The sequence below is a fragment of the Madurella fahalii genome (assembly GCF_045866475.1).
Source record: "Madurella fahalii IFM 68171 DNA, scaffold_4, whole genome shotgun sequence".
Classification (NCBI taxonomy): domain Eukaryota; kingdom Fungi; phylum Ascomycota; class Sordariomycetes; order Sordariales; genus Madurella; species Madurella fahalii.
Genome location: NW_027263974.1, coordinates 134,742 through 162,681, shown reverse-complemented (window position 1 = coordinate 162,681; position 27,940 = coordinate 134,742). Strand labels below are relative to the sequence as shown.

At 53.8% G+C, this 27,940-nt stretch overlaps 10 protein-coding genes across 10 annotated transcripts; 5 read left to right on the top strand and 5 right to left on the bottom strand.

The window, feature by feature from the left end:
- Positions 1-2,069: 2,069 nt before the first annotated feature.
- On the top strand, positions 2,070-5,054 carry MFIFM68171_07060 (Ankyrin repeat protein; the record flags this gene model as incomplete). The annotated part of the gene is made up of 3 exons (XM_071062480.1): positions 2,070-3,402; positions 3,460-4,178; positions 4,269-5,054. 3 exons carry the CDS (start codon positions 2,070-2,072, stop codon positions 5,052-5,054), a joined length of 2,838 nt encoding a protein of 945 aa, XP_070918581.1.
- A 564-nt stretch (positions 5,055-5,618) lies between these two features.
- Positions 5,619-6,240, bottom strand: MFIFM68171_07059 (uncharacterized protein; the record flags this gene model as incomplete). Its single annotated transcript, XM_071062479.1, has 2 exons — positions 5,619-5,936; positions 5,995-6,240. The coding sequence occupies 2 exons, from the start codon at positions 6,238-6,240 to the stop codon at positions 5,619-5,621; spliced, it is 564 nt and encodes a 187-aa protein (XP_070918580.1).
- A 1,606-nt stretch (positions 6,241-7,846) lies between these two features.
- Positions 7,847-9,587, bottom strand: MFIFM68171_07058 (uncharacterized protein; the record flags this gene model as incomplete). Its single annotated transcript, XM_071062478.1, has 5 exons — positions 7,847-8,192; positions 8,257-8,473; positions 8,527-8,901; positions 8,987-9,417; positions 9,478-9,587. 5 exons carry the CDS (start codon positions 9,585-9,587, stop codon positions 7,847-7,849), a joined length of 1,479 nt encoding a protein of 492 aa, XP_070918579.1.
- A 2,033-nt stretch (positions 9,588-11,620) lies between these two features.
- On the top strand, positions 11,621-12,511 carry MFIFM68171_07057 (uncharacterized protein; the record flags this gene model as incomplete). Its single annotated transcript, XM_071062477.1, has 3 exons — positions 11,621-11,740; positions 11,965-12,003; positions 12,065-12,511. 3 exons carry the CDS (start codon positions 11,621-11,623, stop codon positions 12,509-12,511), a joined length of 606 nt encoding a protein of 201 aa, XP_070918578.1.
- Positions 12,512-14,571: 2,060 nt separating this feature from the next.
- MFIFM68171_07056 (uncharacterized protein) lies at positions 14,572-16,532 on the bottom strand (the record flags this gene model as incomplete). The annotated part of the gene is made up of 6 exons (XM_071062476.1): positions 14,572-14,619; positions 14,792-15,344; positions 15,404-15,987; positions 16,040-16,131; positions 16,209-16,245; positions 16,311-16,532. 6 exons carry the CDS (start codon positions 16,530-16,532, stop codon positions 14,572-14,574), a joined length of 1,536 nt encoding a protein of 511 aa, XP_070918577.1.
- Positions 16,533-17,920: 1,388 nt separating this feature from the next.
- On the top strand, positions 17,921-19,304 carry MFIFM68171_07055 (uncharacterized protein; the record flags this gene model as incomplete). The annotated part of the gene is made up of 2 exons (XM_071062475.1): positions 17,921-17,992; positions 18,060-19,304. 2 exons carry the CDS (start codon positions 17,921-17,923, stop codon positions 19,302-19,304), a joined length of 1,317 nt encoding a protein of 438 aa, XP_070918576.1.
- Positions 19,305-22,078: 2,774 nt separating this feature from the next.
- MFIFM68171_07054 (uncharacterized protein) lies at positions 22,079-23,289 on the top strand (the record flags this gene model as incomplete). The annotated part of the gene is made up of 3 exons (XM_071062474.1): positions 22,079-22,580; positions 22,653-22,781; positions 22,841-23,289. 3 exons carry the CDS (start codon positions 22,079-22,081, stop codon positions 23,287-23,289), a joined length of 1,080 nt encoding a protein of 359 aa, XP_070918575.1.
- A 168-nt stretch (positions 23,290-23,457) lies between these two features.
- MFIFM68171_07053 (uncharacterized protein) lies at positions 23,458-24,675 on the top strand (the record flags this gene model as incomplete). The annotated part of the gene is made up of 2 exons (XM_071062473.1): positions 23,458-23,990; positions 24,099-24,675. The coding sequence occupies 2 exons, from the start codon at positions 23,458-23,460 to the stop codon at positions 24,673-24,675; spliced, it is 1,110 nt and encodes a 369-aa protein (XP_070918574.1).
- A 132-nt stretch (positions 24,676-24,807) lies between these two features.
- On the bottom strand, positions 24,808-25,386 carry MFIFM68171_07052 (uncharacterized protein; the record flags this gene model as incomplete). The annotated part of the gene is made up of 1 exon (XM_071062472.1): positions 24,808-25,386. The coding sequence occupies one exon, from the start codon at positions 25,384-25,386 to the stop codon at positions 24,808-24,810; it is 579 nt and encodes a 192-aa protein (XP_070918573.1).
- Positions 25,387-25,706: 320 nt separating this feature from the next.
- Positions 25,707-27,831, bottom strand: CLF1 (NineTeen Complex (NTC) component; the record flags this gene model as incomplete). The annotated part of the gene is made up of 2 exons (XM_071062471.1): positions 25,707-27,439; positions 27,513-27,831. The coding sequence occupies 2 exons, from the start codon at positions 27,829-27,831 to the stop codon at positions 25,707-25,709; spliced, it is 2,052 nt and encodes a 683-aa protein (XP_070918572.1).
- Between the last annotated feature and the right edge of the window lie 109 nt (positions 27,832-27,940).

Genomic DNA, 27,940 nt, shown 5'->3' with positions numbered 1-27,940 from the left:
TATCCATCACAATCAACAAACCCTTATCCGCCAACTTGTCTGGATACGTCGTCTGACGTTGAGTCATCCTACTCTACCTGGCTTTGGCTTTCTTGATGGATATCCAGTCTTTTGGTCGGGTTATTTGCCAGTTAACAATTGGGCAACTAACTCCCCAATGGGAGGATTCCACGATGCGACCGTGTGACAGTGAGTGCAACGACAACGTTAGGAAAGCGGAACTCGGAGCGAGGCGGGGTCACGGCCTTGGGGCGGCAGGGCACAGCGAGTGCTGTAAATGGTTGACGATTGGGGCGAGCGCTTTTAACTTACAGCGAATAGGATGATACTCTTTGCAAGTAGGCTGTATAAGGGCGGGGCGGGTGGGCGATTCGGGTAGGTCGCTTGCTGAAGGAATAGGTACCGTCGGACTCAACAATCACAACACCACCCCTTAGTATGTAGTGACCATCCTACCAAGCTGTTCTCCTATAGACTCCTCTAAAAACAAGCATAATAGAGTACATCCGATGCTGTAGTCCGTAAAGAGGAGACTCTCAGATACGCCTGTTACTAGTTTCCCCGGTCGCTATCAGCTTGCATGCCTCGATCTGTTTTATACTGAGAATCTTCTAGATGAGAATACACTGGTTATGCCCATCTCAGTTGCCCACTGTGCCCCCGAAAGATCTGTAAGGCGTTCTTGCCTTTGGCAATTGCCTTTTAGCCTTCAAGTTCTACTCTGTATCATATGGCACATCTGCTTTGGATACTACACCGATCAGCGCGTCTCGAGGCGCATTCCAAAGGGGTGGGTTAGCAGCTAAGGTCGACAGGGGAAAGATTAGGACTTGCCGAAAATTTTATTTTGGGCGAGGTTTGCATGTACTCTTCACAAATCGGAGCCAAACCCATGAAAACAGCGAGAAGACATCTGGATCGAACAGCTTACCCAATAAGGTTAGCGTCGTGTGCGTCAGACGGGAGAATGAACGCCGCGGGCATGCAGTTGACAATGGAAACCTGACAATCGAAGCCGGCAAATCCGATCAGATGTTTGCGTGCTTCTCCAATTCCAAACCGGCAAAACATTGCAGTTACACGTAAGTATCCATGGCCATCTCCAATTGTCCATAATCGGATGGAAAAAGCCGAGCCTTGCGCAACGTTCTCGGGGGTTTGTTTGGGGGATCCGAGTTCCATCATTCCATGTTTCTGGTGGGGCCAACCTCAGCCCTGTGACTCTTGGCCTACCACTTACGAGTGCACCTGGGCTGAGTTCCGACGACGTGCATCCCTCAAACCCCAACCCCTTTGGTGTTTAGAGCTTTGTGTCATCTAATGCCCGCATGTCCTGAATGCTGCGGTTTTCTACTTGTCTGTCGTGCTCGCCGAAGAAGGCCCTGCCGATGATAGGGTGGACGACGTGAAGCATCCGGTGGCTGCCCTTGTGTTCGCAACGGCGACGATGGCCTCGGAGAGAACCGCTGCGGCTGAGGCAGCGCCGCATCGGCTCCGTGGTTCCAGGGCCGTGTCCCCTGCAGACGACATGGTGGGTGACAGTGATCAATCTGGATGGATCAACCGTATTCTTTGATAGCATAACTGTGTCTAACCGTATTTGACTACGGCCCTACGCAACGAAATAGTATGCTCCCTTTTGGCATTTTCTTTGTCCACCTTCATTTGATCTCTTTTCTCTATTCTTTGACCCTCCATTATCTCCACCTTTTTCTCTTGTTATCTGCATTACTTGCTTCCTTTCGGTCCTCCACTGCCCCAAGTAGGGTTTAGTTAAACCAGTCATACTATCCAGGCACACAGTCGGTTTATCCCACCAGGTGAACGTGAAATTCTCTGCCCACCCCTGACAGCCTCCTGAACTTCTGTGATGCCAGTCGAGCCGCAAAGCTTAATCCGAGATTTGTTTTTGTCCTTTCTTCCCTTTACTCTTCCCCGCTCCATCCCATTACGACGAACCTTACTTTGCGCCTTGCGCCAGGTCTTTCTTCGTCCACACTTCCTGATTTTGCTGTCCAACTGTGACATTGTAAGGGCCATCATCCGGACCATCCGGGCCATCTGCGACAATGCCGCAACACTCCCCATCCACTTGTCTTAGTGACAAACCCCATGACAGCCGCGTCTCTGACCCGGTGACGCACTACAACGGCTGCTTGCCTGCAAAGAAGCAAAGACGCTTTTACGAGAGCTTGCCGTTGGAAGCACAGCAACGCATCATGCGTGTCAACGAGAAGATCCTCAACTTACGGCGGCGTCTCGAGACCACCCAGTATGACTCGACAGCCGCCGCACGCCTTAGGGACTTCAAGCAGGCAATGTCTCAGTGGTCAATCGCCACCGGCCGATCGCACTCCTCTCACACACCCCACTCTGATTCCTGGCAATCACCAGATATGCCCGAGCTTGGAGGAGCCGAAGACCTTGTGAATAGCTCTATCAAGGCGCCAGTCATGGTCTTCAAGGACGGGCAACCATGCGATGTCCCAGGGCTTCCAAAGAGCTTCCCGGACCAGAAAGTCACCATGGCCGATCTGCTCTCAGCAGACGAGACCAGAAACCCCATCATGCAGCCGACTGAGGACAATGTCATCCGTTACTTCCACCTACCAGCCAACAACATGGTATGGGTTGAGGAGGTCATTGCTCGCTATTACCACGAGAAGCGGCCAGAACCCGACGACCTGTTCCGCAAGTCAAAATCCCAAAGACCAGAAACGAAGACTGAGATGCTACTTCGTCCCGAGTATTGGCAGGGCCAGCAGAATTTTGACGCTGACTCTGAAGTCCATGCTCGGCATATGCGGCCGTTTTGTTCCAGCATCTCTGTTGACCCTGTTTCTTCCGAGCCGAACCCCGGGAACGCCGTATTGTTTTTACCCTATCTACATTGGGAAACCGACCGCGGCAGGGCGAAGTGCGCTGATATCGCAAAGGAAGTCGGCAAGCAAACCCTAAGTTCCATTTCCGAAGTCATCGACCAGGCGAAGCACCAGCTATCGCACTCCGAGACCCAAGATACAGTTGGCCCCGCATGGGCGTTGCACCAGTCCCATCTTCCTGCGCCCGACAATGTCGACAAGAGGAATGCTGTTGGGCAGGTGCTCCGTACCGCAGCTGCGCTTCTGGAGGCCATGGATTTACACACAGAGGAGCAGATCATGATGAAGTATTTACACGCGCACCCGCCCCTCCATCCTAGGAGAACATTGGATCAAGCATACTATGGTGCTCTGCGAAGCACGTGTACCAGAGACAGGGACCAGGTGGTATATAGAGGCACCACCCCTCAAGCACACGATTGCATCGGCTTTGGCTCGTGCCCGCAGTGCAACGAAGATATTCGGAAGACTCCCCGTATAATCATGGTCGACCAGTTGTGGCTATGGATACTGGACTCTAGTGAGAGCCTTTTCGCCTCCTTCCTGATAGATCAATCTTGCGCTAACCCCCATCCAGAGACGGTTGTCACCAGCTTCCCACGGCGATGGGGCAGAAACAAGCCTGACCCTTCAGCCATCCACAAGAGCTTGCGGATGCGACTCAAGTATGTCCGACATGGCGAGATCACAACCGCCTACGACCTTGCCTTGATCATTGTGGACGAGGCCTCGCGGGTTTTCTTCGACCGGACCAAGACGAACCAGACACAGCCCAATCTCGTCGAGCTCTTCAACGCTGCCATCCGCGACCTGACGTACAAGCAAACCGCAGCCTTTGATCAGTTTCTAATCTATACGCACCTGGCCTCGCGTGACTACAAGCGTCAGCGATTCGTATCGTCGGATAATGCGAGCAATCAGTTGCTTAATATCAACCCTGAAGGAGAGCTCCTGAAAGAGGTCAAGGATATCATGGACGAGCTCAACATTATGTTACGCATAATGGAACAACAACAAGCGGTAATGGAGAGTTTCGTCAACAACTGCATCCGCCAGGCGATGGCCCCACTTGCACATCCGAAGCGACCTGGCATGTCCCAGCCATCTGGGTCCTGGGATCTTGCTCCTAAGCCTCCATTCGACGCCGCGAATCCCTACGACGATGGGCTCCGAGAGATGCGCCGCCAGAGCGCCAAGCGTACTCTCAGTAGGGCCGACAACCTCCTGCTAGACCTCGAAGAGCGAATATCCGAACTACGGGCCCTGCTCCAAAACGCCCAAAGCACCTCCGCGGCTGTTTGTCTATCCCTTCCTCCTCCCCCCTCCTCCTCCCCTCTAAGCCTTCTTAAGGATAGAAGCTAACGTTTGGCCCCTCGCCACCAACAGCTCAAGGACCTCCTTACCCTCAAGCAGCAACAAGCCGGCGTGATTGAAGCCCGCGAGGCCGTCAAACAGGCCCAGCTGACCCTCAAGCAGGGCCAGTCCATCATGATCTTCACCATCGTGACCATCGTCTTCCTCCCGCTGTCCTTCTGCGCGTCCCTTTTCGGCATGAACGCCATAGAGTTCAACGACGGGTTGCTGCCCCTCTCCACGGAGCTCAAGCTGATGTTCCCCATATCGGCCGGCATCATCCTCATCTCGTTCCTGTTCGCCTTTTCCCAGTCGGTGCTCACCAACAGCGCCGTTGCCCTCGCGCGGAGCGTGGTCAGCTTCGCCTGGAATACGGCCGTGACGTGGGTGCTCGTCAAGACGGGCCTCTATGTGGTGGGCCGGGAGATGTTGGTTAAAGCGAACCGGCTGAGGGATCGGGAAGGGAAGATTACGGGGGCGATGAAGGCCGAGGTGTTGAGGAGGGAAAAGAACCTGGAGAGGATGAGAGCTGCGGGACATGTTAGGGAGTTAGCAAAGTCGAGATCGGCTACAAGGGTTGGAATAAACCGGGAGGAAGATAATATCAGTGGGAGTGTTTTGAGCGGTGGCGGAGGCGTGGGAACACCGTATAGTGCGAGCTTGCCAGGCAGCCCGAGCCCCTTTCTTATGAGGGGTAATAATGGTTCCGGGCGGGGAAAGGGGATGACGGTCGGGCTTACAGAGGTCGATGTGGAATTGGGCGAACGGGTGTCGCGCAAGCCGAGCTCGCAGTTACACCTTGTCCCTGGGAGACACTGATGAATGATGCTTCGAGCATTGGAGGGTCGATACCGGCCGGCTTAGATCCGGCCTGCCGGCACCGGACCGGGGAACTCGGTAGGGACCAATCCTCGTCCTTACGCCACGCCATATATACGGACCGGGGGCCTACTAAAGAAATTATCAATACATTCGGTGAAGAGAATAGGCTCTTTTTCCGATTATCTCAACTTACTTCACGTTATCTTTCTCAACTATAAGCGCGTTAAAACAGGAGTAATAACATAGTCAACGTGTCTTGTTGGGGGTCCTACTGTACGCATTTCCCTGGTATGCATGGTGCAAATCACTACTTGTAACACTCTCGCCACCTTCGTAGAGTTGGTACATCCGCTAAGCTAGACATTAGTGGTTCCTAGGAGAAGGCCTGGGCCATCCGAGACATTCAAGGCGACATTGTCATATCGTACACGCCCAATCTTAGCCCACACGCCGTTGTAAGAATATTATCTCGTTGAATAATCTAGCAGCCTAACAGCACTGATATGATGAGCCTAGTTCCCCTTGTTTTGGGCCGATCCTGTCATTTCCGATCCGGTGCCCTCAGTTCTCAGGAAACTTTCTAAACATATCCATCAGCTTATCAATCGGCGTTGTCATCAGACCTACGGCCGTCTCGTACGGTGGCCGGTCTGGGGCGGACGGGTGGCTACGCGTCGGCACAAAGTGTTTTGTCCGCGCAAAGCTCCGAGCAAGTGAGCCAGACATATCAGAGTCGATGGCTTTCTCGAGTGCCGGGAGGTCATCGTCCTCTTCCTCCTTGATATGCTGCGCCAGTGTCTCCCAGAGGCTGTCGATAGCTGCTTCAAAAGTTGCGTCTGACGGGGACATTTGCTGGAATTCGTACAGCTTCTCCTTGACCTAATTACACACTTGCGTTAGGAAACAGCGCAGAGGAAGGCGAAAATAAGCGACAGACCTGCTGATGCTCAGACCGGTCCTTCTCTGCCATCTTCAAGCCGTCCGGAATATGCTTCTCGAAGGCAGGGTACACGACAATTTCTTCTGCAATGGAATGACGAGCTAACTCCCAGACGAACTGGTTCTGCCACCGAATCTTGTCATCATCGCGCTGACTCTTCTTGATGTTGTTATAGAACTGCTCAAGCTCTCTGTGATCGTGCTTAATGCGTTCCGATACGCGGTCAGCCGCATCAGCTGCCATGGTTGGCGAGGTTTTGGAGACTCTGTTGGTGGTGGTGGTGCTTTGCGGACGGATCAAGGACACGAACAACGGGCGGCTGAATCCGTTGACAAGAGTTTGGCTCGTTAGCTTCGCAGTAAGTGCTCGAGTGCTCTGACGATACATGATGCCCAGTGTGTGTGCGGATTCGTCTGGCACTGAGTGGCACGTGAACTATATACAGAGGATTCAGAGCCAGGCAAGGGATAGATCAGATGCCTTAAGTGCTTCCTAACAATGCCTAGGCATTCATGCCCTGAGATTTTGTAACCCCCTTAACAGCTTCAATTACCGCACGATGATGCAAGTCTACTTACGTATGCGTGCTGGCTCCCCCAGCTAGCATGCGAAGCCGAAAGGGAAGCGCTATCATCGCTCCACTTCGGGCCGTCTTTATTGGAAATGCGCTGTTCGTGACTGGCTGTTCGTCATCCGAAGTTTTAGAGCGGGCATGTCCTAGATGTTGATATGATGAGGTCATGACCGGCTTTAAATTCCACCCCGACCGACCTAACCCTGACGCGATATTGCATCACGACTACTGTACAACTGTAGGAGTCGGCCAGGTGGGGATTTTACTTCAAAATCAGGAAACGGAATAGCACGGAGTCTATTCATGACAGTTTGCTGCTACACAAGCCTGCATAATGCAACATAAGGATGCTGACTGGATTACCATTCAGCCCCAGGGGGGCTTTTGCGTAGAGCTGCCGTGAGTCAGTTCCGCCCTAATTACATAGAGATAAGCCGCAATAAGCAGGTGTCGGGGTCGGCGCATCTGGCACAGCCCACCTGCAATTAGCTTGACACGTTTAATTGATGATTAAGCAACATAACCCCTACTTATCGACCCTTGACACAGCTACACGTATTGCAGTACCGAGATGTGTTGCGACGAAACGCTGGTAGGGGGGTCACACCCCAGTACCCACCCAATTGATAGACTGCAACTTCAACGATATTGAGCTGAGCGATGAAAGCACTCCCTCCGTCTCTATCAACCCCTCCGTTGGAGGATCTCCTAAAATCAGCGCAGAACCGCCACGCGATAAGCTAGGCTACCGCCATCCTAAGTAGTAAAGCTAGATAAATGGCATTACCTGGTCTCCCTCGTTCAGTTTCGCCTATCAAAGTTAAGCCATCTATCCGAAGTTAGGTAAGTATTTGACTGTCCACGGCTTGAACACGCGGTACCGAAATCGTGAAATCATGACTATGATGACAGTTAGGCTAGTGTTTCAGAAGGCATCGTCCTTCATAGCGGTACATATTGGCACCACACTTGATTCTCCTTGTGTTTCCTGCTCATCATCGAACTCCATGCTACATCCGCTAATGAGTTACTTTGTACCGAAGACTAAACGATATTTCGATGATCCATTTCCAGATTCTCACATGTACTGCCTCTCGCATCATCCGCAAAAAAACAATAAGCCGCAGAATATGACAGGTAGGTTGGCAGAACGCCCATGATAGGATATCCGGCTCTGTGACAATTCGATGGAGAGAAGGGACGAAGGAAGCGGACGAGTGGGATGGTTCAATGGAAACCTTGGTTGAGCCTGTAGTGCCACATCGTGTTTGGCCGTTAGGTAAGTTGCTTGCCCGCCTTGTGTGCGCACATATGTCCATGACTCGCTTCATCCGCCAATGCCGCCCATTTCTTGAAGTTCTGGGCCATCCTCTTGCGGCCATGGAGGTTGGGACTTGTGGTCTGGCGGGGCGGAACGCCTTCAAGCGAATGTGCTAGGGTGGCGAGTGCTCGCGCCGCAGCCCTGGCGTTAATAGTAAGAGCCTCCCAGTGTATGTTATCAATGTTGTCGCAGGCCTGGTGATAACAGGGATCCCAGGGATCACCCGCACCGGTGAAGATGGCTGACGTTGGAATGCCAAGTTGAATGAATCCCACGAAGTCGGAGCCGCTGCCGAAACCACTTCAGACGGGCATGTTAGCGTTGCAAAAGGGGAAGTGGGGAATTGGAAGAGAATCACGCGTACCCGTGTGACACCTCCTGTTCTTTCGACAAGAGATAGTCCTCCAGCAACTGCGGGCCGATGCCGCTGTTCTCATTGCTGGCAATGGCGAAGATTGGGTTAGGGGAACCAATCATGTCATAGTTGAAGTAATACTTGATTTTGTCGGCATCGGCCTCTGACAGCTGCGAAGTGTAGTACAGCGACCCCACAAGGCCGCTCTCCTCTGCACCCCAGAAAGCTTTATGTTGGGATTAGTGAGTGTGCCTTGCAAACATTGTATGAAATACGTACCGAATCGGATCTTATGGGCGAAGCCATCGTACTTTTTTACAGACCCCATGATTTCGAGTAGGGCTGCGACGCCGCTACCATCGTCGTTGATGCCAGCGCCTTTCTGCACGCTATCAAGGTGCGCGCCCAGCATGATGACCTTATTTGGGTCCCCTAGCTTTGTTTCAACAAAGAGATTCCAAGTTTCCCGGGTTTCGGTGATGGCGTCAACGAGTAGGGTCACAACGACATCTTCCCCGAGAGCAAGACGAGCTCTCCAGCTTTCAGCGACCTCGAGCGGAATGATGCCGACCGGGAGAACCTGTCCGATGCTTTCAGCGCCTAACGTAGGTGTTGCGTACTCCGTCCCGGGATCCTGGTTGTACATTACCACTCCTAAATGTCGGCAAATCGTCAGTACACCACATGCACGATGTCTTAGGTTCGGTGCTGCAGGTGGTATACCATAGAGATCACGTACCCAAAGCACCATGAGCCCTCGCAAGCTTCAGCTTGTCGGCGACAGCACATACTCCACGCTTTATCAGAGCTAGCTTTCCTTTGACATCGGTCCTCTGCCAGTGCGACTCCAAACACATTGAGCCAGCCTCGTCATCGACCGGCGTATCGACCAAACTGGCAGTGATACCGTCTGGCAGGGGCGTGGCCGGGTTATAGAGCGGGCTCACGACAAAGACGTCCTCTCCTTCGGGGCCTGTTACTTTTATCTCGAGCGTCTTGTCGTATGTGTGGTTGAATGGTTGGACGACGGTGTCGAACTCGTTCTTGAAGCGCTTCTGGGCGCGCTCAAGCACGAAGTCGAGGGACGCGCGGAACCCAGGCTCGCCGAAGGCGCGGTTTCCGCCATTGTCCCGAGCGATTTTGTCGAGATTCCACAGCACGTTCTGGAGTCTGCGGGGACCATCAGTCTGAGCTGCAGTTGTGGGGTGCCCCACCGGAGTGAGCACTTACTCTTCTGTCTTGATGTCGGCTTCGATCCTGTCCGGCGTCAGGGGCTCGGTAGCGACACTGCCAACACTAACTCCGGCGAGTAAAATGGCTGTGGTGACGATGGACTTCATGGTCGTCGACTGAGCGTCTGGTGTGGACTCCCGAGGGAGGGAGGAGCGCTAGAGGGCTTGCACTGCACCAAAAGAAAAGACGGTTAATACCCACAGGTGGTATCGCCGATGCAGTCATACTCCCTGGTATTATCTGGGGTTAATAAGTCCCACCTTCTCGCATGATCAAATCGACCTCAGCCGGCAAATCGTCGTATAGATTGTGGCCGGCAGAGTAACTCGCCAAGAGGCGCCAGCGGTTTTTTGCAGACGCACCGGATGGGGCAGGTGCAGCATTCCCTTCCCTTTCGGATCAAAGTTCAAAAGGGCACCAGAGTGCTTGTTCTTCTCCAAGGTCGTGGCTGTGCTGGCTTGCCTCGATGAATCTGTCGCAGATCCGAATGTCTCCAGAAGAACGTTGCCACTCATGATGGTAGTGGCAGCAATACCGAACAGCTAACCGAGCAGTTTCGATCTTGGGCGGCTTCAGTTTTTGGATGATTGGGTAGCCAGTCCCTGTTCATTGGCAATTCGCTGTGCTCAAATGACGCGGTGGCATTTCCCCCGCACACCCGTGACATCTAACATCCGTGTTGCTCGATTTGGTTTCTTAGAGGCGCCCAATCGGTACGGCGGGAGAGGTACGAAAACATTGAATTAAGTAGGCCTATGGTGCACCAAGAGCGACAGGCAACGAACAGTTTTTCGAGCCGAAACAACACAAGGCATTATCGCACGCTTCGGTATCCATCGCTACGGACAGAGCGTCAATCGCTGGGGACAACCCGATCATAATTAACACCACGTACAGTACCACTCTATTGCTCACTGCATGCTGTCTGTCGGAGTTGTCTGTCGGACCTGTAGCAGCCAGGACATTGTCATCAAAGACATCGCGTGCCTTTAGCCAACCCGCCGTCCTAGAGCCAAGAAAATGCTCTTCTAGAATACTTAGAGGCAAAGCACTGCAAAACGCTTTGTTACCATGTGCACTACGTTTCGGGAAATTGCCCAAAGTGCAAACGTGCGATGGAATAACTAATGCAAGCATTGCACGTCATTTCGAGCTCGGATACCATTTCGGTTTGACCAGGAAGGGCTTTTATTCTGTCGACATGACTTGATTTGGCACAAGAACCACTTAAGATGAGGTCAATGTAGCAGGCAATTGGATGCTTTAAGAGTCAGGCAAGTTGCATCAACGACAGCATCGGGCCCGGCAGCCGAAGGGCAAATGAGAACCTTGTATTTGACAGCTCTGAGAGAGCCAACCAAATTGTGACAATCGAGCAATGAATAAAGGAATAGAATCTTCGAAACAAACGTATAAAAGTGAGTGAAATGGATACTTAAAAAAAAAAAGAGAGAGAGAGAGAGAAATGCAAAGATACACACGAGGCTGGATTACGAGGTAAATGCAAGGTCGTACCTCATACAGCCTCCGCCGAACAATAAAAAACACTCTTCAGGTCCTGCATTTGAGTTGGCTGTATTAGCTTGGGATGTCGAAAAATGAGCCAAAAGAATTGATCAGCTCCAGTGAATGGGAATTCGCTTTTCCACATCCCTTCGTTTCCATTAATTGTGGGAACGTTGAAGCCAGCCAAACTCATACACAAAAGTTGCCCTTGGCCCTCAAGCGCTACTTACCTTCCAACAACACGCAGCCTCGATTTTCTTTTGCGACTGCACTCTTCATCTTCCATATTTCCACGCGCTTTGTTCTCTTCTGGCACCGGGCACAACAAGCTTCGATCGCGCCGGCTACCATCGCGCATCGCATTTGCAACACCCCAGCCGACTCGAGAATTCTGGTAAGCGAAATGCTGGCGCGCTCAAGGGCACGACTGTTCGCGAGCGCCACAATTGCACAATTGCCATCCTTGGTGATCCCCAGCAACCTCGCGTCCCCAGCGAAATTTGGGCATCTTCCATAACACGACGCCTTCTTGTTTCGCACTTCCCAAATTCGCATCTCGATCGCATCAAGCGATTAGTACAATCAGGTCCAAGCTAATCCACCTTGTCAACACAGTCGCAAAACATCCGTCAGAATGGCTACTTCGTCCAACGCCTCTGAGGCTCCTACCAACGACCCCGCGCTCCAAATCTTTACTCCGCGGGAGCAGATGATGATCATTCATGCTCTTATTACTATGAAGGAGTCTCCTGTGGTAGGTTAATGACGCGATATTTCGTGGGAATCAACGATTTCGATCGTGCTTCGAAGCGGTTGGAACAATCGGTCTACGGTGTCCAGAGATCTACACCGAACATTGTGGCGATTGCGCCACCCTTCAACAAGTCTAATACTTACTATGCATCATAATTCCCTTTTCACCTGCACCCATGCATCCCGCCCAGTCGCAAAAGAAACTAACCTTTTCAACCCCCCCAGGTCGACTATGTGAAGGTAGCCGAGCGCATGGGCATGAAGGTAAGTCAAGCCCACTTCGAATATAACATCGCCTTCTCTCCCGGTTTCTAATTCTTCTTAGAATCCCCGTTCAGTCAGCAACGCCTGGGGTGCGATCAAGAAAAAGATTGCAGCCTTCGAGAAAGAAGACCGTAAGCGGAAGGGCCTTCCGTCGGATGATGAGGAAGAGGCTGGCGACGGCAATGACGATGAGACCAAACCCAAGACAAAGCCGACTCCCAAGCGCGCCCGCACCACCAAAACTGCTACTCCGGGCACTCCGACCAAGTCCAGAGGTAAGACCGCTTCTGCCAAGACTCCGAGCTCTGGTCGCGGCAAGAAAAATACTGCCTTGAAAGAGATGGTTACCCTTGCTTCTGCTCCGAAGGAGGAGGAGGAAGAGGAAGAGGAAGAGGAAGAGGAAGAGACTGAGGAGGCGGAGAAGGAGGTCAAGAAGGAAGGCATGATCAAGTTGGAGAGAGTCATTGACGAGGATGGAAATGAGGCCTATGAGTCTGGCGACATCTGAGCAAGCGATTTTGAGACATTGGAGCATGAGGGCCATGGATTCTTCGAGATGGGTACATTAACTGCTTCTAAATAATCGTTTGCTTTCCCATTCTTCCTTTGGCTACCGTGATCCCGTCCATTCATGTTCAAGGACTCTAGTCGAGCACACGACCTTACTTCTGCAGAGAGGACTTAAGTGGGCACCGGCGCACCGAAGGAGAACAGGTAATACTGATTCAAAGGCCGCCGTCGTGCCTGTCTCGAGCCACAAGGCGGGTGAGTACCAAAGACCCCTAAAACTCACGAGGCATCACTACGAGACACTGAGATGAGCATAGCGGTGCGCATGCGCACCCGAGCCACTTCGTTCCGCCTAAGGCTCCAATTTACTATCATTTCCGACACATCGCCCCACGACCGTTCCGGAGGTACCAATATTGACAAATCCATAATCTGTGATCCGGCCTCTAACGGTAGTCATCCCCAAACCCCGACTTTTCCTTTACGGAACTTCATCAGAGATTGTTATCGTTTATCCGATGTTCATCCGTTGTAACCAATTACCGTCACACGAATCGTTTTCGTCGCCGCCGTCGAGGATGTGTTCTTTACCTTAGAGACCTAGGTGGAGTCCCCGGATCCGTCTCACCCGGTCCTCCCCTTCCACCGCCCGAGTCCCTGTCGCAGAAATGGCAGCCGGTGCAGCAGATCCGGTCCGTATTCTTCAGCCTGCCTGCTCAACTCCGTCAATTAATCTTACGTGAGGCATTGGGCGACCGATCGCTTCGTATTGAGCTTCACCAGCGGGAGATGCATATGTACATCAGGTACTCGGCAGAAACCCGTCCAGCCAAGGGTTCACCCGCTCGGAGATGACGGGCAATGGCTCAGGCCGGCGCTCAGGAGTGGAGTCGATTGGTTTCATGGCTCCAACACAAACTGCAACCCAAAGAAGCGTTCCTGGAGTGAGGATGATTCGCGGCTATAGAGGTGTTGCGGCAGCGTCCGCCACCGTGGACGAGTAAGGCAGCTGACTGGTGATAGCTGCGGTCATTTGGAGCCTTTTTTGTCGGTCTATGCTGGGCCGGCAACTTGTTGACCAACCCGATACGAAACCTCCTCCTCTGCTACCGCAACATAGCAATGTTGAGGTAGTAATGGGATTCTTGTTGTCGTATAAACACGCGTAAAGCTACTTCTTATCTTGATTATCTTACTTTCCTCAGAACTCACCGGATTGTCCAACAGCTGTGACGAGGGCCTGCATACTCTACTCAGCCAACACGAACATCATGGAAATACGGCCGCAGACCCACTGGCTGGCGTGGTTGAACCTTTGCTCCGTAGCTCCGTGGCTCTGGATTGGGCCCGGAGCGCGCCTCGTCACTTCTTTGCAGGTGAGGTCATGTCTCTTCGTCAGCCAGCGGTGCCAACCGCCCAGGCTCGAGGAAGACCCCGCCCGCCTCTTTGAGCAACGCGACTGACTCGCTCACTTTTCCTAGCCTGTAACGCTTGGAGTGGATCCCCTGCGCGTTTGATAACGATTTCCTGGAGTGGCTATGTCAGGAACTACTAGAAGTGATGGAAGAATGTTTCCTTTCGCCCACTATTACAAGTCAAGATCAAGATGCCCCGGATGAAAGAGTTCCTTGTGCCGATGCCGAAAACCCTGTTTTTTAAGCGACATCCGGATTTTTATCCTTTCACCGAGCGGCCGGGGGAGCTAGGACCAGGCGGCGGAAGGTACTGGATTGTGTGCTACACGACCAATATCGGGAGTGGGGGTACGACGGGGCTAGATGGGACCCCTAAGGCTTCAGGTTTAACTGAGTCCTTTGCGAAGTGTTCCGTCATCAGGGCAGAGGCTGGTTAGCTCACCATGCAACACCAGACCGGTTAGACTTGGGTATCAATACGGTTCAGTATCATTTTCTGCGGCGATACCATCCCAGATATGCTCTTCTTGGACTTGATGCGGTATGACCGGGTTAAAGAATGAGAAATTGCTTTGATATGATACTATTGTACCTACGTAATGCCCCTTCTACCTTTCTATAAATGTAGGATGTGCCGATTTCCTTATGCGATCCGCTTGAAGAGCAGGGTCTTTGTAGGATCAGGGACTGACTAAAGGTTGGTTGACACGTTAGTTACGGTATCGTTCCATGCTCCGCTGTACTCTGGATTGACAAGGTAAGGGATAAAGAAACCGAGAAGACAAGGCCCAAGTCAAGGAGCAAATGGAAGCGTAATTGGCGCAATAGTCAATATAAGCGAGGGCGAAGAAAAGGAAACTCACAGATGGCCCAAACATGATATTCGGATACCTCTCCGCTACCCCCTCAGGCAGCTTGATGTCGTACATGAGCAGCGTATTCGCGACAATCATCTTGATTTCATTAGCCGCAAAGAAGCGGCCGGGACACGCGTGCCGGCCGTAACCAAAGGTGAGGACATTCGGGTTGACGCTGACAAACTGGTTCTGGGCGGCCGCCTCCGCCTCACCCTCTTCCCTAGCATGCTGGCGCAACCGGTAGAAACGCCAAGGGTCAAACTTTCCTGGCTCGGGGAAAACATCGGGATCGTGGGCAACAGCGTCGGCTGGCACCTCAATGATCACGCCAGCAGGAACAGCCTGACCGTTGGAAAGTGTAAAACCTTTGTTGACCTTGCGAGAAAAGGAAGCAAGGCCTGCAGGATGGAAGCGCATCGTTTCTTTGAGGAAACTATCGAGCTTCTTCATGGCTTGGAGTGCTGAGCTGGTGTAAACGCCGCCATGCTCGGCCAGGACTGATCGGATCTCCTCTCGTAGTTCGGGAATGTACTCGGGGTACGCGGCTAAGTTGTAGAAACTAAACGCCTGGGTTAGCTTTCAACAGCAAAGCGAAGTGGGCCGAGGGGGGGCACGAACGCGTTAGTCGTCGTCAGGGTAGTCGTATGGATTGCTGCAAACGAGATGCCCAGCTGGATCCTGGCCAGCTCCTCGGTGGTATACTGCTTGAATTTGTCCTGGGCATCCATGATCCACTGCAGCATATCGTCCGGCTTTTCGCTATCCATCATGCGCCGCCGTGCCGCAACAATCGGACGGAGGAACCGGTCGGCCTGCGCCATGCGGCGACCCAACTTTCTGACTTCTGGCAGTCGGCTGGCTTTGAAAGGCCGGAGCCACGGACGGACCAGCTCGATAGCCCGACGAGCCTGCATCAATTCGACGGTGTAGTTGATTGCGGCATCCAGATATTCCTCGGAGCGGCTGAGTTCAGGGCCAATAAACACCCGGCCGGACACTAGGGCTACAATTCGAAGCAGCTTCTGGTTGATGTTTACCTCGGTCCAATCGTCGCAGGGCGGTAGCTCTGCGTGGAACGAGTGCTGGACTTCGTCGGCGATGGACGGATTCAGCCGCACAAGGGCCGGGGTCAGGCTCGTCTTGATAGTATGAGGGATCATGGTTTGGCCCGTCATGAGCCCGGTGTACTTGGCGTGCATTGTCTGCGGCCTGTTAGTGACTTTTAACGCTTGGCGTTGACCAAGAGTAGCTCACTTGCTCAACAGCACCGTCGAAGCTAACAACATCATCGGGGAGTTTTCGGAGCTCGGCCAGGAACTTGGGCGGTACTACGATGACCGTGTATTCTTGGAAGCCTTGTCAGCACGGTCTAGGCTATGATTGCACAGGTTGCCCGGCTCGAGGGGCCGTTGGGGAAGCTTACTATTTGACGTGACAATCCTGAAGATGCTATCCTTGAACTGGTCGGCAAGGTGTATTAGCACACTATCCGTGGGCAGTTGGCGGTGTTGCAGAGTCGCCTAACCTTTCGGTAGCCATCGAGGTACAGCTCCCTAGCTTTGAACAGATACGCTTGCCTCCGCTTCTCATCGCCGCCTAGTTCTTGTCCCGCAACCGGAATGTTGGCAAGGGCCTGTCGCTTGGAGAGGGTTTGTATGAGGAAGATGACGAGCAAGGCGGTAACTGTCGGCAAGACAAGGGGCAGCTTGCCGCCGATGTTCTGGAAAATAGTCTGCGTGTCAGCCATGATGTGCGGCACTGTACGGCTGTTGTGCCACCAAAGCTAAATTTTGAACGATGCTGTCGGCGCGCGACGGAAGACCAAGCGCAACGCGCCTTCTTATATGTACAGTACCTCTCCTCACACTGCAGGCTTCTGCATTGTTAACCTGACGTGCGCACCTCCGGTACCCCCTGATTGCCCCATCATTCCATTGCCTGTGCGCTTGATAATTGGGGCCGTCGTAAAGACCCGCTCATCTAAAGCCAGGTTGTGGTTCCATTGGGCGTTCAGCTTTTCCACAACGGCAGCGGCCTGGTGCAGTGCTTGAGCGGGTCCCGCTGGCAAATTAACCGCAGATCTGACGCTAGACAAACTCCTCAGCCGCTATGCCGGGTTGGAGATGGGAATACGAGTCAGATAAACCAACTGTGTCCTGGGATACTAGTATAACAGGGAACTAACTGCACCTCCCTTAAGACGGACGAGAAATGATACAGAGAGCACAAAGATAAATAAAGAGATAAATGAAGAAAGAAGTAGATAGTAGTGGAAATAAACAGAAAAGTGTACTTTTGCATAGGCGAGAGCTAGGACTTGTCGGATGTAGTTAGACCTGATCTTTACTATAAGATAATGAGGTCGAATTATCCACTTGAAATAACACGCCAAGCGAGCCATTCGCGCATCAACAGCTTCGCCACGCTTTATCATTGGCGCACCCGGTGGACGCAAAGCAGGTGCAATCGAACGCCACAGAACCCGGATATGGAAGGTGTGTGCCTTTGCAAGTGGTTGGTGGACGGTCGGGTTTTTCTTTACGCGGAACTTTTCGTTCCTTTGCCGATGGATACTCCGTCGTCCCCGGGCAACCTCAAGCAATTTCTATGCAGCCGGGCCCCAGGTTCGTTATCCCGGGGATTTTGCCGATCAACTAATTAGGGTTAGGGTATCGGTTTCGGATCGTTTTTCCATTGGCTCATTGTTCCAGCTGGTTCCGCCAAGTCCCGTCAAAGAACATGGGACGCAAGCGGATCCGCGGACAGGCCTGCCCCGAAATGGGGTGACGACACGAAAGGCATCGATTCAAACCTTGGCAATCCGATCAATATCATTTTCTTCCCAGGCCCTTTTACTTCGGGTGCAAATGGCCGTGACAGCAACACTGTCCCGCCACTGACGATCTACCTGATAGGTAGCTTTAACTCCGCTTCCTTGGGGGAACATGACGTGTCCGGAGACATCACCGTTTCATCTCAAGGATTGGCGACACGCTCCCTGATTGGATGCGGAGTGGTACTCGCCAATTGTCAATCTGTCACCGACACTTGCCGAGACTAAGCAAAGCCGGTGCCCGCCCGCGCGGTGCCAGTTCGCTTTCGCTTTCCTCTGCCTCACCCGACAAATACCAATCAATGGCACGTTTGCGGCTAGGATACACGAAATCGCGGACTGGCTGTCTCCGCTGCAAGCAGCGCCGTGTCAAGGTGAACAGCCATTTCCCCCGCGGCATGCTCCCGAGACGGCCCGCTGATGCTCTACCTATGCTGCTAGTGCGACGAGAATCGGCCCTGCAAAGCTTGTGTTCGCCATGGGATCGAGTGTAGCCTCGTTTCCGGCGAACCGAATGCCAACCAGCCAGCAGCATCCAGTCCGCTGACAGCTACTTCGCCAGCCCCGACACGGGCCCGGCGAATGCCAAACAGGCCAAGGAGGCCCATCAACCCGAAGCTCAACCCATGTCCGCCATCTTCCGAGCATCCCGGAGAACAAGCCTCGGATACAGTACCCTCCCCCGATGGGTCGGCGCTCACACTAGCCGAGTCTCCATTGACGACTGCCAGTCCGGACCCGTTTCCTTATTTTGCCAAGTTCGTCACCGGCCAACCAGAGGAAGACACGGCAAACTGGGTTTCCGATCTAGAACTGCTTCATCATTTTACCACCTCGACATTCAAAACATTTTCCACGAGGGATGAGACGGAGCGTCTATGGCAGGTCGAGGTGCCGAAGCAAGCCTTTGCCCACGTATTCCTACTTCACCACATCCTGGCCCTTTCAGCCTACCACCTCGCCCACCTGCACCCGCAGAGGCGTCAGGCACACTCACTCCGGGCCTCGCAACACCAGAGCCTCGGTATCCGGGGCATGAGAATGGCATTGACAAGGATCACAGCAGACAACTGTCATGCGTTATTCGCCTCTGCGAGTTTTCTCTTTATCTGCGCATTAGCGTCGTCCACCGCAGAACCCACCATCGACGACCTGGTTGATGTCTTCCTCCTCGTCAAGGGAATCGGAAGCGTCCTTTCCTCATCGGATGCGACGATAAGATCGGGCCCCCTCTCCGAGCTCTTCGTACGGCGTGGACCGGCCGAACGACTCAATCCGACGCTCAACCGGGTAGTGCTAGCCCTTGAAGACTTCTCTGATCAGCTTGACAAAACACAGTCTGACGAGCGCGTGTGGGACATCATTCACACCGAGGCCAAGCGTCTGGCAACGGCAATTCGAGAGGCAAGCGCAGCTAGCAAGGATTCTGAGTACCGCGTTGTCGCGGCATGGCCGATACTCATGATGGACGATCTGGTCCCTCTCCTGCGCCAGCGCAATCACGCGGCGCTAGCATTGGTGTCCTACTACTGTGTAGTGTTCCACGAGGCAGAGTTGCAGTACTGGTTCATGAAAGGATGGACATCAGGCGTTATCCGGGATATCTTAAAAACCATAGAGTCTCCGTGGAACCAGCACTCTGCATGGGCTCAGGGGTGGATCAATAGCAGGGTCAACATGGGCTGACGGCACGGCTGACAAGGTTGGACCTGCCACGGGATCACTATTAGCACGATGCGCCCATCAACGGGTTCTCAGCCATCCCGGTCTTGCCGCTGGCACCCGCTACACATGTTGCAGATAGCCTCCTCTAAAACTAGCTTTTGCGGTATTGGATGCTGTTGCTGTTGTTGCTGTTGTTGCTGTTGTTGCTGTTGTTGCTGTTGTTGTTGTTGTTGGCATTTAGCGCGCAGGGCTGGGCCGCTTTGTGACCCCTGAGAAACATGACGGCAATGTGACTCTTGGGGCACTTTGGGCAACGAAACGACAACCCTACACTTGTCCTTGACTTAGATGAATCGACTGCATCTTCGGGTAGGCATAGTTGTGGCCAATTATGGTTAGTTGGGAGCTTACTTTTAGGTGTTTTAGTCGGTTTATCTAAACCGCTTGTCCTTTGCTCTCAGCTAACGGGCTGCCACGAGGTGCTTTTCTTTTCAACGACCACGTAATAACTTCAAGCTTCGTGATCACTATTCTGCACTATCAGGTTTTAACTGTCGTAGTTGAGTTGAACTAGTGCTCGGTGAATCTACAGCTTGAATACAAAAAAACGTTTCCCTCGGATATTTACCGGCTTACGCATGGTGATCATTGACTGATTCGGGTCGCAGTCACCATCTCTGGGCTCCACGAGCTGCATCCGGAATCGCACACAAATCTCATTCCATGTAGCAGGCATAGGGTTCGTTCTTCTTGGACTCGGTCCCCCGAGGGCCTCGCCCCGCTCGCCATGAGCATGTCGAGGCTCAAGGTCCCTGCGGCTGGCTTGGATATCGTCTCCCGGGCAACCGACGTCCAAACTCGGTCTTCTGGTTTTCGGATCTGAACCTAGAATCCTAGGCTGGAGGGGACGACGGCCCCACCTGCCGCAGCCCACACCCTCCTTTAACCCTTCTTCCTAACCGCATCTCGATCTGTACCATTAAACTCTCCAGATTCACTAGATTCGCCACCACAAGCCGTCGCCGCCGCTGCCGTTCGTGCAATGAACAACACACACACACACACACACACACACACACAGGTGCCATTTCGTCATCCCGGGTGCCTTGTTTCGCCTTCCGAGGTGGCACAGCCCTGTTGGGCAGTCGTGTTGTTTGATCCTGCCTCCTCTGCTGGCTCATGCTTCCCTTGTAGTCATCAAGGCTATGGGAAGTTCGGGTATCACTTCGGAGAATAGACGCATCCTAAAGAACACGAGGGGGATCTGTGCGAGGTTGCAGCTGTGGTATTCAAGTGTGTTCTAAGTCAGACGCTGGGGATAGACGGGGGCTTGGGGGAAAGACATCAGATGAGGAAGGTTGAAAGGGGTTTGTGGAAAGCAAAAAAACGGGTAGATGGTTTTTTTTTTTTTTTTTTTTTTTTTGAAGCTGGGGCCAGGGGATAGAGTTGTTAATTCGCTTCTCGGAGCCAGAAGGAACTGAGGCAGGGCGGGGTTAGTATTGTTACGGCTGCTGATGGTCTGCAGGACGGAGCAATATTCCTGTGAATATAGGCATAAGGGGGCTGAAGACGATTGCTGGGCGAAGAGACGAGAGTGGAGTGGGAGTGACGATGCTCTCTGGAAGTTCTGGAAGTCTTGGACGTGTTGTTGAATCAGGGCTGAGAGACGACGAGGTTGGTTAGGCTGGAAGCAGGGCGAAGCCGCGAAAGGCGACTCTATGTTTTCTTCCATGCCATACTTATTAAGATGAAGCACGTCGATTATGGGTTGAATGCTTCAAGTTTCCTTTGGTTGCAGTTCCGTTGCTTGGCATATTGGGGGTGTAATTAACTGTCAACTCATCGTCGACTGAAATCTTTCCGCCAACGTATAGGGCCCGAGTCGTGGTGTCGCTCTGCAATGACTGTTTAGAATTTGATGATGTTGAAGGCCACCCGAATGCTAAGGATAGCCGAGTACCTATCTTAGGCTCCCTGTTGCCATCACCACGTCCGGCGTCGGGCCAAGGAGGGCTGTGCAAGCGAAAGGAAACGCAAGAAGCCGAATCCGGCGCAAGAAGTATACCACGGCTAGGACACTCCAATGCTACCTGCTAGCGAGGGTGGCGCAAACAAAATAAGGGGATTCAGTGCTAAGGTAATGCGGTGGCCCACTCATTGAAGCCATGGCGCCCATCCAGCTCAGAAAACGGGTTCGGCATGATTCCCGAGTGTGCACAGGCGCGTCAGCGGCTTGACCGGTGAGCGATTGGACTTGTCTGCACCCCGGGTTCAGGGACTGAGCGAGCGTTGCAGTGTTTGTAGTTCCTGGGGAAGGTGATCCCCTGTTTTGCTGACGTTTGGGTTCGGGTCAAACCGCTTTGCAAGATCTCCGATTCCATACATGGGCGTTCCTTGGCACCCCTGATCGGGCAGCCGTCCTTTGCTAACAGGCTAGATTGGCAACCGAATTCGGTCATTTCCTAATAAGATCGACATACAGCAACAGTCTCTAACTTGTCGGATGCAATGCATCTCTGACACAGTTCCTGGTTTCTGGGTGAAGAAAGGGACAGGAGCGTGTCTTCGGCAGTTGATACCGGGAGTCTGTAAGGGAACCGTTCGAGTAAAGCTTCCCTTCTTATTGATGTGCCCTTCCCAGCTCTCAGAACCATCAACCGACCCGTGCCTATCCTTCTCCACCCTATCCATCACCCGGTGCTGTCCCGTCTTGGCCCAAGCATCCTTGAAGCCCCTAGCGGTGTTTTCCGTCAACCGTTTTCCTCTCTTTTCCATCTGTATAACGCACGGCAGCCATGGATGCCGACGCGAAAGCTGACTATGGCCCACAGCTCAACGCTGTCATCTGGCTATTGATCTCTGTGTCGGCCGTCTTCTTGTTCACGCGGCTATACCTGAAGAACTGCCAGAACCGTGGGCTCTGGTGGGATGACTGGATCCTCCTCGCCTCGTGGGTCGCCTTGACTGCCCAGGCCGGCCTAATTGCCCATGTCGTGAGCCTTGGCTACGGCAAGCGGTTTATCCCCTTGCCGAACCTCCCTTTCTTTGGGCTGCCTGTGAACATCCTTTCGACGCTGTTGATCATCGCCAACCTCTGGGGCAAGACGTCGTTTGCCGTGACGCTCCTCCGTCTACCCGTCCGCTGGATGAGGATTTGCGTCTGGTGTATCCTGGTGTCCATGACCGTCACTCTCACAGCCAGTGTTATTCTAGTCTGGGTGGAGTGCAGCCCCTTCAAGCTTCTGGGCAAATGCGTCCCACCGGATGCGTCACTGAAATACAACATATTCTCCTGCGGTAGGGACCACGACCCTTGCGAATGTTGCAGCTAGTTGAGGAACGGTGCTAACATGACGAATCTTTTGTCAGTATACTCGGCGCTCATGGATATCGTCCTCGCGTTTCTGCCCTGGAAGTGGATTTGGAGCCTACAGATGAGCAGGAAAGAGAAGGCCGGCGTACTTATAGCCATGACCATGGGAGTGTTGTCAGTGACGGGCGAGTCGCCTCTGGCTGGGTGTGTTGGCTGACAGAAGACGACAGTGCAGGGGCTGCAGCTGCCGTCAAGTCCACGACGCTCCCCGGAATCATGGGAGGTGACGCGAGAGCGAGCATTCCTCTCTTGGTTTGGGGCAATGCGGAGGCTGCCATTTGCGTGATGGCAGCATCGATTCCCATCCTCCGCTTCCTTGCGCGAGGCAAATTCCGCGCGCCTGCCCCGGGGGGCTACGAAACAGGTCAGGCGACAACAATGACCGAGTCCGGGTTTAGCACGAGCGCCAGCGAGCAATCACATGCCGCCTCTCTAATGTTGCCAATTCAATCCCCGCCAACGGCCAGAAGAGACAACGTCGGCTTGCCAGAGCATAGCGCCGCTCACGGAGGTAGCGAAGAGGCTGTGCCCCAGGTCGGAGACGATTCGAGCGACGAGGACAGCATCGAACTGACAAGTTACCAACCCCGACCGCAGAGCCCCGTTGACTTTACCCGCGCGGATCCGATCTGATCAGCGGGATGATGCGACACGAGAGCGCAGAGCCAAGCAACCCCACATTCACTGCAGGGGAGAGTTACCCCACCAAAGTGGAGCCCAAACCTGCACCTGCACGACGCGCTCAAACTTTTCCGTGTAACGCAAGCCGGCAGGGTAGCAGAAAAGGCACAGCCGACCATCATGGAACCCACTACCCGCCCCGCGGCCCGCGGCCTGCGATGGGCGCCCGTCTCCGGTTCCGCCAACATCGACACCGCCTACAGGAACATCTGGAACAAGCCCGGCGAAGCATACAGGTACATATGCTGGTGCCAGCTTCCGTTTCCCAGGGACGACGATGGCGAAGATGAGGAGGACTGCGAGGACGCCGGGGAAGACGAGGACGCAGGTGATGCCGGCAAAAAGAAGCGTTGCGACGGCGGTAAGACGTGCCTGTGCTTGAAGCCCGCGCAGGACCATCCCGACCACCAATGGATCACGACGTATGCCTGCCGTCGCAAGTTCTTCGCGCAGAACGCCATGCTGGAGCTCAGGTGCCCCGACAACTTCCGCATGCACACGTACCAGGACCATGAGGGGTACGGCGTTGTGGAGATGATTGAGAATTTGTTGCTGGACTTTGTCGAGGTCGACGGAAACTGGCGGGAACAATGGGTTGTGTGCGAGACGCTGGCCTTCTTTCTGCAGACGGATATGATTGAGCCGATGATGATGTATGTCGTGTTGTGTCATTACTGCTCCTCTTGGTGCTCGCCTCCCGGCCTTCTTTTCTGTCACTTCCCCGGTAAAGGTCCGTGGCTAACTCGGTGTGCCGCAAACAGGGTCGACGATCCCGACTCCATTAGGGCCCTTATACGCCTCGTCGGCCGTACCTTCCTTGCTATGCTTGCTCGCCTCGAACGTGAGCAGCGCCTGGTCGCAAACTCAGAGGTCCGGAATTTGGCGTTGATCATGTCGATGTTTGCAAAAATTGCCGACGAGATGCGGATCAGCGACTTACTGGAAAGGGGAGAGGAGGATACTATCGAACTCGAAGGGACCGATGGCGAAACACAAACTTTCACCTTCCACCTTGACAATTTCGACGATTGCATTCTCGGTTATGCAGAGAGGCATAATATTGTGCTCCCTGGGGAGTCCGATGTTGAAGGAATGGGCGAAAAGTGCCCCATCCCAACGCGCGAGGACCCGTGGAACACGGCTGCCGCATTCAAAGAGTATGAGAAGGAGTTTGGTCGGTCGGATGGAACTCGGCAGCCGGCAATTGGTGGCGATCGGTTCGATATCACGACTTGGAGCAGCGCGGAGCGTAGGGGACACAGCCTGACTGGAAGAGATCCGCTCAGCAAGCGGGAGATTGCGGCTCTCAAGATGGGTTTAGTGATGATCTCTGAATAGACGGGACGTATATTTTGTATAGGTGATCGACTTGGTCCTCTATCTCTAGCTAGTCAAGTCTCAAACTGTTCGGGCCTTATCCTACCGGACATGATCGTTGTCCCGTCGTGTGTTTTGTACTTGTGTGCCAGCTCAATCGTCAAAGTGCGACTGCACATGATACGTCAAGGCTGCGGCATCGCCGGTAAAGCTATAGCAAACAGGGCACATAGACGTTGACGCTTCCTCTCGTGGAGGAAGCCGGCCGAGTGAGCTATTCTGAGGTTCAGATGAGGAGTTGTTTCCGGTCTCGGCTTCCGCAGCAGCACTTCCTGCATTCTTTCCCTTGCCGCGGCCGCGCTTCTTGGCAGGCTTAATGTAAGCGTCGAGTCCAACTTGTTGCGTGGAAAGTGGCTGCTCCTGGCTACCCAGTGAGGGTCGACGGCCATGAGACTGTCTCGGTCCGCCCTGCACAGGACCAACTGGCAGGGCGTCGGTGCTCACCACAGTACCGGTGTCAGGTGCGTTGAGCACAGCAGTTTCTGCCATGCTCTGCACTCTGCCGACCCTGCCATCGACTAGTCGGACCTTGATTCCTTGCGGATGATTGCCTCGTGTGAGAATCTGGGCGACGGTGCCGCACACCATACGGCCTGTGGGCTGGTCGGCCTTCATAACAATGTTAACTTGTGCACCTGGCACGACCGAGGCGGTTGTCGGGACCCGTGCCATTGCTGCGTTACCAGGCGATGCCAGGTCCCTTGCACAACATGTGGCCGAGTTGATAAGTTGGTGAAGACCGTCGGGGCAACCAGCCATAAAACTCGAAGCGTCATTTGGCGGGGTTTCTCCTCCAATGCAGGCTACGTCCGTGCACGGGTGCTGGAATTGGGTCTTGATGACACTCTCCGGAGGCTCTAGAAGGCGTCACTTTGCTAGGCCAGTTTCGAGGACCACATTGAGCGTGCTAACAAGCCTTAGTTACGGGCGGATAATCCGTCTCCTCTCTATTACGATCTGCGTGGATAAGGATGCCACAGATTCAAGGCGCTTCAGTCGCCGCCAGTAATCTTTCCTCCAGTCTGCTTCCAAGCATTGGCCATAGCCAGCAGGTTCGACAAATTCTTCGTCTGCTGGTCGTCGGCCGGGAAGATATAATCAATATACTCCTCCCACGTGTCCTCATCCAGCCTTCTCTTCTTCTTGGCTGTGCGTGGCATCTGTTTCTGGATCTTGTCGATGTCTTCAGGCGAGCCATGCATCCTCTCAAACTCTTGCCAGGCGTTCAGCAGCGATACGCGCTCAGCCTTGAGCTCGCGGTCCTTCATGCTTTGGTGCGCGCGCTCGAAAATCTTCCGGGCGCGCGCCTTAGCCTCCTCGCTGACTGGCCGCTCTTCGGCGTCTTCCTCCTCCTCGTCCTCTGCACCCTCGTCCGGCACGTTGATCTCGAACTGCGCGTAGCTGATCCAGACCTTGGGGTGGTCGGCCTTTTCGAGGAGGCGTTCGTACAGTTGCCGAGTCCTGTCGTACTCGCCCTCTTCTTCCTCAAAGTCAATGTATGCCTTCCAAACCACCTCAGGCATGTCAAGGATTGGCTGACTGATGGCAAGCTCGAAAATGGCGCGGGTGCGGTCGAGGTCGTCCAGACCCCGTTCCAACTCTGCCCACTTAATCCAAGTCTGGCAGTTTGACGGATTGTACAGAGCATGCTTCTCATACAAGGTCCGACACCGTTCAAACTCGTACAACCTCTGCTCCAGCGAGATATACTCCTTGAAGAGCTTGTCCTTCGGACACATTCCAATGGCCCGGCCGAGCGCTTTCCGTGCGGCAGTCAGTTGTCCCTGGCGAATCTCGAAATGCGCCTTTGCGACCCATACTTTCGCAAATGTGAACTTCTTGTGGGGTATGAGACCAAGACAAGCATCGTAGACCTGACGCGCGCGTTCAATGTCCTTGGCCTCCCGCTCCTCCCATATCGCATAAAAGAGGAACAAGAAAATATATCTTCTCCAATGGCGCTTCTCTTGAGTGGGCGGTACCTGGGCGATGGCTCGTTCATACACCTCCCGGACACGGTCCGGATCGCCCCCACTCTCCTCCAGCCGGGCAAAGTCGAACCACACGTCGTAGTTTTTAGGGTTCTCCTTGACTTGCTCTTCATAGAGCCTCCTCCGCTTGGTGAGAACGACGTCTTCGACACCCTCTCTGTCGCCGAATTGTTTCTCAAAGGTGGTGTATTGTGCATGCAGAGCCATGGACCGGGACCGCGGAAGGTTGTCGAGGCCAAACTTGTAGATGGCACGCGCTCTCTCGTACTCCTTCTGCCGTGCCTCGAACCTGGCAAACGCGATAAACAGCCGCTCGTCCACCTCATCGTCGCCCAGGGTCTCAGCAATGGTCTGGATAGCCAACTGGAACACGTCGCGGACCATGTCACTGGTGCCGTATTCCTCCTCGAACTTGGCCCACTTCAGCCACGTTCTCGGTTCCGGGTGCACCGCAGTGAAGGCGTGGAAGACCTGCCTCGCCCTCTCGTACTCCCCGTAGCGCTTCTCCAGCTTGATATATGCGTTCCACGCGTCTTCGTCGGGCTCCCATTTCATCCACCGGTCGAACACTTGGCGGGTGCCCGGGATGTCGCCGAGCATCTCCATGACCCATAGATACTTGTACCACAGCTTGGAGACTCGCGGCAGCCGGGTGACTGCGCGATCCAGGAGGTTACGGGCATGGTTGATGTTTCGGTTCTTCATCTCGGCTTCGATGTATCTGATCCAGAGCTCTGCGAGAGTCGTTAGCGGCCGTCAACGTCTGCGTCCTCGAGACACGGGAGAGCGCTCGGGCTGGATACGTACGGGTATTGTTGGGATGCACATCGAGGGCACGCTCAAAGACTGATCGGGCGCGCGCAAACTCCTTCTGCTCAAGCTCCCATTGCGCATACTGAAACCAATTTGCGAGACGAACGCGGTTGCGGCGGACGTAGTCTTCAAATTCGCGGCGCTTCCGGCCCTGATATTCCTTTAGCTCCTCGAGGTCGGCGAACCGCTGGGTGGGCTTCTGAAGGGCGGTTTCCTGGCGGTCGACAGCTTCGCGAAGCAGCTGCTCGGCTGAGATCTGCACCGGCGCCGCCGCCTTGTTCTTGACCCTGGGGGGCCCACGCGCGGACTCCATTGTGTTGGGTTCTCGGTGCCTCAAAAATTATGTGGTGAGAAAGCTAACCCCGATCGTGGGGAAGATTTCGGCGACGGTCTACTAAATTCAAGAAGCCATTGCAGAGGGC